General features: G+C 39.3%; 1 protein-coding gene across 1 annotated transcript in view; it reads left to right on the forward strand.

The window, feature by feature from the left end:
* USP28 (ubiquitin specific peptidase 28) overlaps positions 1-9,972 on the forward strand; it is an 84,891-nt gene that overhangs the window by 62,659 nt on the left and 12,260 nt on the right. The window contains exons 13-16 of the mRNA XM_017883150.1: positions 1,756-1,957; positions 4,523-4,731; positions 5,970-6,040; positions 7,416-7,644. Of these exons, the coding sequence (XP_017738639.1) occupies positions 1,756-1,957; positions 4,523-4,731; positions 5,970-6,040; positions 7,416-7,644 (711 nt within the window). The remainder of the gene's footprint in view (positions 1-1,755; positions 1,958-4,522; positions 4,732-5,969; positions 6,041-7,415; positions 7,645-9,972) is intronic.

Consider the following 9,972-nt stretch of genomic DNA (forward strand, 5'->3'; position numbering starts at 1 on the left):
AAAAAAAAAAAAAAAAAAAAAAAAACAGAGACAGGGTCTCACTGTGTTGCCCAGGCCAGCCTCCTGACCTCAAGTGATCCTCCTGCTTCAGCCTCTGAACGTGTTGGGATTACAGGCATGAGATGCTGTGCCCAGCCAAGATCCTTTTAAATGAAAGCCGTGACTCTGCGTAGTTAGCAGATTTGAATTTTCTTTCTTCTTTAAATTAGTGAAGATGAAGTGCCTTTGCTGTCTACCCTCTAACATGTAGTTGACTTTGAGTTACATTGTGCTTTATTTTCCACTTTTATTTTATAATTTTTTAAAATATAGAAATAGATGGTGTTCTTTCTCTAAATTTTGTACCTGTTTCTTTATTTCACTTTATTTAGAGAAGAAAAATATGACGTGACCCTCTTCCCTTGTAAAATGGAATCCCAGAAATGTGGGGTTACCTGTATCAACAGGTCAGGTTGATTATCATACCATTTAGACTCTCTACTTTAGTGAACTCTAAAGTTCATTAAACTAAATCTCTTTACTGAGTTTAACATAATGTTCTAGTAATGGTAGAGTATTTGGTATTTATTATTTACTCACTCTAAAGAAATCTTCAGTAATTTATGCCTGGCCCATGCCATTGAATCAGTATATGACTAATAGGGTACTTTGGACCCTGCAGAGGAAAGATTTGTCACTTTCTTAAGCTCTGGCCTTTATCAACACCTACTTCCTATTTTTGGCTTGCTTTCTTTCATTTCTTGATTGTAAAGTAGTTAATCTAAAGGGCAGCAAAGAAAAAAACCTTGGATACTAGTTCACTAAAATTATCTTCAGATTTGGGTACTAGTAATACATTTCTTTTCCTTTAAGAAACAGTTTATTTTTATGACCAAAGCTGGCCAGGCATGGTGGCTGACACCTGTAATACCAGCACTTTGGGATGCCAAGGCAGGTGGATTACTTGAGGTCAGGAGTTTGAAACCAGCCTGGCCAATATGGTGAGACCCTCTCTCTACTAAAAATACAAAAATTAGGTGGATGAGGTGACAGGCGCCTGTAATTCCAGCTACTTAGGAGGCTGAGGCAGAAGAATTGCTTGAACCTGGGAGGCAGAGGTTGCAGTGAGCTGAGATTGTACCACTGTACTCCTACGTGGGCCACAGAGCGAGACTCCATCTCAAAAATAAATTAAAAAGCCCAGCACTGTGGCTCACGCCTGTAATCCTGGCACTTTGGGAGGCCAAGGCAGACGGATCACGAGGTCAGGAGATCAAGACCATCCTAGCTAACACAGTGAACCCCTGTCTCTACTAAAAATACAAAAACAGTAGCCGGGCGTGATGGCGGGCCGCCTGTAGTCCCAGCTACTCAGGAGGCTGAGGCAGGAGAATGGCATGAACCCGGGAGGCGGAGCTTGCAGTGAGCCGAGATTGTGCCACTGCCCTCCAGCCTGGGCAACAGAGGGAGACTCTGTCTTAAAATGAAAACAAAAAATAAATAAATGATCAAAGCCTGAATGTAATATGACTTCATGAGAAAGTGTAACTGGCATGACTTTGAATGGGAGCCCATTTGAAATGTTTCCTGCCAGATACACAACTTCAGATTGTTGGCAATTTTTACTTTTGTAGTTAGGGAATATTTACCCTATAGATTGAGGACCCTGTTAAATATTGTATAACCTCTAGGAATAAGCTTTTCCGTTGACTCCATGTGCTAAACAGATCTTTTGTCAGCGACTCTTAAAATACAAAACAGACTCGGGCAGTAGAGTACCAATGTCTTTGCCTCTTAGGTATGTGAAATATGGCTCAGGCCCAACTCGGTTCCCGCTCCCGGACATGCTGAAATATGTTATTGAATTTGCTAGTACAAAACCTGCCTCAGAAAGCTGTCCACCTGAAAGTGACACACACATGACATTACCACTTTCTTCAGTGCACTGCCCGGTTTCTGACCAGACATCCAAGGAAAGGTAATGAAAACAATTTTTTTTAATGGTATGTATTGTTTTTTCTGGTATAATTTAAACTATGCACCATCTTTATACCTGATTCACACTTACCTATAAGAGCTCAGGAGCTGTGACCTCTTTGTCTTAAAGGGAAGGGTTTTGCTGACTATCACTTGGGTGGGAGTGGGCCCACCAGTGCATTTGTCTTATCCATAGGATGGTTGGGTTATTTCAGAGGCTTCTCGAACTGTTCAGGATAGTGTTCAGGCTCCACCCAGTGATGCTTTGTTTTAAACTACAAGCTAGTTGCCGTTAAAGGCCTTTCTCAAAGGAAACTTCAAGCCCTGCTCTTCCAAAACATCTCATGCTCCCACACTTGAAATATGCATGACTAAGAAACATCAAGGAAACGGAGGCTTATTCCTGAATAGAAAATTAATACTTGAAGAAGAACTGGATGGAAATACGAGGACAGCCTAGAGGGGCTTCTCTAGTAAAGACAGAGGGAGGCAAAGTCACAGGAGCCCTCTGATTTTATTCCATGCAGCCATGCGCAACCATCTTTATTGCCTCGAGGAGCTATGAAACGTAGCTGGGACATTTGATATGTGTTACCTGACTAATAAAAACACTAATACTCCATAAAAAGTTAGACTTTTTTGTCAAAAAATCTTAACTATTCTCCCCAACAATCCTCCCCTCCCCCACGTATTAATATTTATTCATCCATGTATACATAGAAATGCTTATTTGGATAGAACATACCAAATGTCAAGCATGATTATCTCTAAGGAGTGACATGAGTCTGGGGATAGGAGTGGGGCTGCTCTTTCACTTTTCACTTTTTAAAAAAATAGAATCTTTTATGTACATTATGAAATGTAAATAGTTTTAATTTTTTTTTTTTTGAGATGGAGTCTCGCTCTGCCGCCCGGGCTGGAGTGCAGTGGCCGAATCTCAGCTCACTGCAAGCTCCGCCTCCCGGGTTCACGCCATTCTCCTGCCTCAGCCTCCCGAGTAGCTGGGACTACAGGCGCCCGCCACCACACCCGGCTAGTTTTTTGTATTTTTTAGTAGAGACGGGGTTTCACCGTGTTAGCCAGGATAGTCTCGATCTCCTGACCTCGTGATCCACCCGTCTCGGCCTCCCAAAGTGCTGGGATTACAGGCTTGAGCCACCGCGCCCGGCCAATAGTTTTAATTTTTAAAAAGTGGTTTGGCAGGCTATTTAATCAACTAAAATAATAGTACTTGGTATTAGATTTAAAAATTACAGGGAGGTGTATGTGTGTAATCTCCTCTGAAACTGAGATATCTATTCTCTTGTTGGGTATATTTTCCATAAATATGGACCTTAGGAAAAAGAGATTTCCTCCATTATTTTGTGCATGTGAGAGAGTGAGGAGGAAGTGAGGGTTTTTTGTTTTTGTTTTTTTGAGATGGAGTCTCACTCCGTCGCCAGGCTGGAGTGCAGTAGCATGATCTCAGCTCACTGCAACCTCTGCCTTCTGGGTTCAAGCGATTCTCCCGTCTCAGCCTCCTGAGTAGCTGGGACTACAGGTGCGCTGATTTTTGTATTTTTAGTAGAGACGGGATTTCACCATGTTGGCCAGGATGGTCTTGATCTCTTGACCTTGTGATCCAGCCGCCTCAGCCTCCCAAAGTGCTGGGATTACAGGCATGAGCCACCGCGCCCGGCAGGAGTGAGAGTTTTTTTTAAAGTAAAAAAAGTAAAGGAAGTTTATATTCTTGAGCTTTGGTATAAAAGATAAACCTAACTACAGTTAGAAACTTACTTTATATTCCTGCTGGTTTGTCGACCTGCAGTTTTACTCTGACAATAGGTTAATAGAGAAATTAGCATTTACTTTGTATGCTTTATTCTCTGTTAGTTTACAATAAAGACATAAAGAATTTAACATTTATATTTTGTAGTTGAGATTTTATTTACCTGAGGCTAAGTACTCTTTTCCTTGGGTATTTAGCTAAAGCAGTAGAGCTAGGATTGTTTGACTTGAAGCCCTTCTCTCAGAACTCCCCAAAATGTCACCTAGTGTGTATTCCTGTGAGTTGTATATTCAGCTGATGCTTCCCTTTTCTTGCTTCTGTGTATTTTGTTCCTGGATGGATAGTGTCACTTTAGTTGGCTTCATCTTGTAAACTCTGTAGTTGATTCTTTGATTCTTGCAGGCCTAGTCTTCTGTTTTCCATTTTCCTTCTCTTCACATCCTCATGAGAAGGAATAATCAGTGGTCAGAGAACATGAGCTAAAGACTCTGGCCGATCTGGCTTTGGATTCCTTTTCGTTACCTTGTACCTTGGTGAACTTGGGCATGTTGCTTAATTTCTTTAAACCTTAGGCTTGCAGTTGGTAAAATAGAGATAGAATAGTATCTGCCTCACAGGCCAGTTGTGGTACATGAGATGATGTATTTAGAGAAAAGGCTTGGCTCCGTACCTTTATAGAGTTAATGCTCACTGAATACCTGTACTTTTTCATGTAGCATCTTGCTTTCGAAAGTACATAATTTAGGCCAAGGTATCTTTTGGAAATTATCATCTGAGCATGATTTTTGTCTTCCTCAGTACAAGTACAGAAAACTCTTCTCTGGATGTTGAAAGTACCTTTTCTTCTCCTGAAGATTCTCTACACAAGTCTAAACCACTGACATCTTCTCGGTCTTCCATGGAAATGCCTGCACAGCCAGCTCCACGAACAGTCACAGATGAGGAGATAAACTTTGTTAAGACCTGTCTTCAGAGGTGGAGGAGTGAGATTGAACAAGATATACAAGGTTGGCTCTTTTAAAACTTGTCAGTTACTCTTTGCCTTTTCTGTTTTTTGACTGTTTGGAGGTTAAGCACCTTGGTGCACTTCCTGACATTACTGTACATGCTACAGAATTCCCCCCCACCCCGCCTCAGATGGAGTCTCGCTCTGTCACCCAGGCTGGAGTGCAGTGGTGCAATCTCAGCTCTCTGCAACCTCCGCCTCCTGGGTTCAGGCGATTTTCATGCCTCAGCCTCCCAAGTAGCTGGGATTATAGGCATGTGCCACCACACCTGGCTGATTGTTTTTTTTTTTTTTTCTTTAGTAGAGACGAGGTTGCACCATGTTGGTCAGGCTGGTCTTAAACTACTGACCTAAACTGATCTGCCCGCCTTGGCTTCCCAAATTGCTGGAACTACAGGTGTGAGCCACCACACCTGGCCCGTGCTTTTGAATTTTGACATGGTAATTGTGACTTCTTTTGCACTTTTAGTGCCCTGTAAGCTTGGCTTACACACCCCTGTTATACAGATGTGGAAGGATCTCCCCCTCAAAATTTCTGGGAAATGATCAACTTTGCCGAGATTTTTCTGCATCTGCTGATTTCTGTCTCTGGTAGTTTATCTGAAGACTCTAGCTTAAGTTGACCCAGATTTAGCATTTAGCTTTTCTGGACTTCTACTCTTCAGTCTTTTCTATATGAAGCATGCTTTTACTGAAGGTTAATGAGGCAGAGTATTTGAGCAGTACGCACAATGTAAAATTGGATTATTCAGCATTGTATTCTTACAAAGCCCTTTGACCTCATTGCCCATATTGCTCAGACTAGCCCCCTTCCTTTCTCCTTTTGTCTAGGGAACAAAAAGATGATGGAAATTCCAGATTGTTCCCAGATTCCTATTCAGAGAAATTTAGCCTTACCCTTTGTTCTGCTTTCTCATTTCAGATCCTGTCTGAGACATACATTTTACAGCGAAGTGACCCATTAAAATCTTTTCCTAAACAGCTTACTCTTTTAGAAATTATGGTGCCAATTATAAAAAATACTTTTTTAAAACCTTAATATAATTATATTGAACTAAAAGGCTTAATAACCGAAAGTTAGGTTTAAAGTTAGCTGCTTTAAAACTGTATACTGCTTCGTGGTTCCTAGAGGGAAACTGAAATCATTAGGACCCTAGCAATATTCTTTGCTTAGTTGAAGTAGCCTGTGTGACATAGAATGAGATCATTTTAATGAAGCTTTTTTCTTTTTCCAAACAGATTTAAAGAATTGTATTGCAAGTACTACTCAGACTATTGAACAGATGTACTGCGATCCTCTCCTTCGTCAGGTAGAATGAAAATTGATGGGAAAGTAGTCAAGGCATGTGCTAATGGTAGATACAAAAATAAAATTTGATAGTTTTCTTTTAAACCCAATGGGAATTCCCCTAAGATACTTAAGAATAAACTTAAGATAGAAATTGATGTTGTTCTGTTTCTTTATTTTAGGCTAAAGAAAGCAATATACCTTTTATCAACAACAGGACCTAATACATACTTGTTTGAATTCTGCCCGTGGAATTTTTTCATATTTTAGAAAGGTTTGCTGTCAGATACTAATAAAAATTACTCACAAAATGGTACTTTAAGTAGTGCAGTGGGAAAAACTGAACTAGAGAACAGTTATCCCTTCTTTACGAAATTTCCATGATTCTTCAAGATCTTTCATTTAACAACATGCTTTCAAGCTTTAATTCTATAATAATAAATTCCAAAAGAGAGGACAGAACTTCTTACTATCCACAGAAATTTTTGTTAGAATAAATTCTGGGAATGGAGGGGAAGAGAGCCTCCAGGAGTGTCTCTGAACCTATTCTAGTTAGGGGCATGGACTTTCATTGTCTTCTGTGTGAATGAATGGAATGGGCAGAATGACTGTAGGAGGAGAGCCCTGTTTCTAGAATGGCATTGAGGCACGGTCCCATTGCTTAACAGGAATGCACCGTGTAAAACTCAGGTTTCACCATTTTTTCTTTTGTGTTAATTCAAAAATCTTCACCAGTAATTAAATTAGATCAAAGTAAGTGTAAATTTAATTTGATTCTGTGACGACTTTCATCTCTTTTACCAGTATTTAGTTAGCATTTAAGCATTGCTTTATTTTCTCCATATTGAAAATATACAAATGTGCTTTTCAAATTTTGTAACAAATAAGTATGTCATTAAAAGGGTCTTCACTCCAGATACTATCAATCAGTGATCACTTAACTCTGAGAAGCATGTGGCTGAGTTAAATATGTTAACTTAAATTTTGGTGCCAAATAAAATAGGCTTGGAACAAAATAGCTGCTAACCTTTTTAGGTCCCAAATATGCTAAGCATTTTCAGCGTGAGTGGTCAAGGTGATTCTGTTTTTAGATAAACAGGGTTTTGAATTAGAAGGATGCATATGTTTAGGTTATATTTGGTTTTAGATCTGAGGAGTTTAGAGTTGAGTCTTCAGAGAGGTCATATAGTTCAACGATCTGGTTTTCAAGATTTGGGAACTGAGACATAATTGATCAATTCCAAGGCTGTGTTTTTGTTGACTTCATCTTGAATCCACAAGATGTTTTAATATGAACCCCACATTAATCACATCATAAGTAGTTATTTCTTAATAACCTAAACTTTATCAGATTACTTTGCTTCACCTGACTGGAGAATGTACATTCTGACTTACAGGTGCCTTATCGCTTGCATGCAGTTCTTGTTCATGAAGGACAAGCAAATGCTGGACACTATTGGGCCTATATCTATAATCAACCCCGACAGAGCTGGCTCAAGTACAATGACATCTCTGTTACTGAATCTTCCTGGGAAGAAGTTGAAAGAGATTCCTATGGGGGCCTGAGAAATGTTAGTGCTTACTGTCTGATGTACATTAATGACAAACTACCCTACTTCAGTGCAGGTAAAAATATCTTGGCAGAATCTATAGATTGGGGGAAATCTGTACTGCTCAGGGAGAAGAACAGTCTTGTGCTGCTTTTAAAAAATTTACAACTTACTATTATATAATAATGCATTTTAAAAATATAGACAGTATAAAAGGGAATGAAAAGGAAAAACAAGTTTGCTTTACTACTTCTTTCCTTGACCACAGGTCCCACTCCCCAGCAAGTATACAATGTTAGGTTTCTTATATAGTCTTCAAGACACATTGTATACATATGCTAGATTCTATTTATCTGTGTCTGCCCCTCCCCCCTTTCCCCAAAGGGATTATTTTTCCATTCAACTCTGAACCTTTTTCATTAATTGAGTATTTAGCAATCTCTATATTTTAGAAAAAGGATCTACTCATTCTGTTTAACAACTATGTAATAATTCATTGTGTGGAATATACATATTTTTAAAATTTACTCAACTTTCCTCCCATAGATAGACTTTAATTCTCTAGTTGTTGTTGTGTTTTTAGTGAAAATTTTTTTTTCTTGCCCCATCTTATGGTGCTGATAGTACATATATTTTTGCACCCTTTGGAGAATAACTAAATTTTTTCTTTCTTTTTTTGAGACAGAGTCTTGCTCTGTTGCCCAGCCTGGAGTGCAGTGGCGCAGTCTCGGCTCACTGCAGCCTCTGCCTGCCGGGTTCAAGTGGTTCTCCTGCCTCAGTCTCACAAGTAGCTGGAATTACAGGTGCCCACCACCACGCCCAGCTACTTTGTGTATTTTTAGTAGAAATATTATTTCACCAGGTTGGCCAGGCTGGTCTTGAACTCCTGACCTCAGGTGATCCACCCGCTTCAGCCTCTCAAAGTGCTGGGGTTAGAGTTGTGGGCCACTGAGCCTGGCCCAGAGTAACTAAATTTTACAGGTGTATTTGCCTGAATAGTGTAACAGTTTTCATAGTACTACTGCTCATGCAAAGAGCAATAATAATTATCATTTATATTGGTACTTTACTCCTTAAAGCATGCTTTCAAACTTTTATTTCTCTGAGAACTTACAACTGTATAAAAAGGAGGGAAGGAGTTAGAAAATGTTGTCATCTTCATTTTCCAGCTGGATAACAGGTTCCAAGAGGTTCTAAAGTTGACTAATCACGTAGTCAGTAAATAAATGGCAGTCCCAAGATTCAAATACAATTCTCCAAATTCTGTGGTGTTTTCAATTTACATTATTCTTTCTTTCACATCCTTTATGAGAGGTCTTATGATGAACATTTTACAAGTGAGATAATAGAAAGCTTTTGTTTTTAGTATTCAGACTTTACTGTGTTGCATAAGTAAGGAAACATCGCCCTGGCATGGTGACTCACGCCATTACTTTTACAGGTTAAGAATAAAAGTGTTGGCCGGGTATAGTGGCTCATGCCTGTAATTCCAGCCCTTTGGGAGGCTGAGGCAGGTAGATCCCTTGAGGCCAGGAGTTGAAGACCAACCTGGCCAACATGGTAAAACCCTGTGTCTACTAAAAATACAAAAATTAGCCGGGCATGGTCGTGTACACCTGTAATTCCAGCTACCAGGGAGGCTGAGGCAGGAGAATCCCTTGAACCTGGGAGGCAAAGGTTGCAGTGAGCTGAGATCATGCCACTGCACCCAGCTTGGGCAACAGAGTGAGACTCTGTCTCAAAAAAACAAACACGTAAGATGTTCTGTCCAAGTAGCACATTATCTTTCTGATTTGCTAGTGTGGTTGAGGATTAGGGAATGGAGAGAATGATCATTGAACAGTAAGTGATTGTCACAATTGTGTATTTATGCTGTGAAGGAATGAATAGCTGCTTGAATATACTAGCTGTTGGTGGTATATAGGAGCCTTGTTATTGCATGCATGGTTTATTTTTATATTATAGAAACAAACAAGTGGAAACTGTCATTTGCCTAGTGAAAAGGCTAACTAAGGCAACCAGTATGTGAATGTGTTAATCTGCTATAGGCTTTTTAAAAATTATTATTGTTTTGGTCACAGGGTTAGAAAGTGAAATTTAATATGTTGTTGATATCCTTGCCATTAAAGTCAGGTATTATTGACCATTTCACCATTGTATCAAATTGCTTTCTCATAATACTTAATTGTGTGAAAGTTAATGGTATAAATGTCTTGCAATTCATCTCCTTTTTGAAATGGACATTCTTATCAACCAAATGCAGTGGTTAAATTGATAAAACTGTTTGGCTTGAAATTTTTATTGACTCTGATGATTTTCTGAATTTCCCTGAAATGATTGGTATATCCAGTGATTGACAGTGACCAGTTTCCAAATCTTTTTTTTTTTTTTTTTTTTTTTTTTT

The sequence above is a fragment of the Rhinopithecus bieti genome, unplaced genomic scaffold (genome assembly GCF_001698545.2).
Source record: "Rhinopithecus bieti isolate Rb0 unplaced genomic scaffold, ASM169854v2 scaffold_11964, whole genome shotgun sequence".
Taxonomy (NCBI): Eukaryota; Metazoa; Chordata; class Mammalia; order Primates; family Cercopithecidae; genus Rhinopithecus; species Rhinopithecus bieti.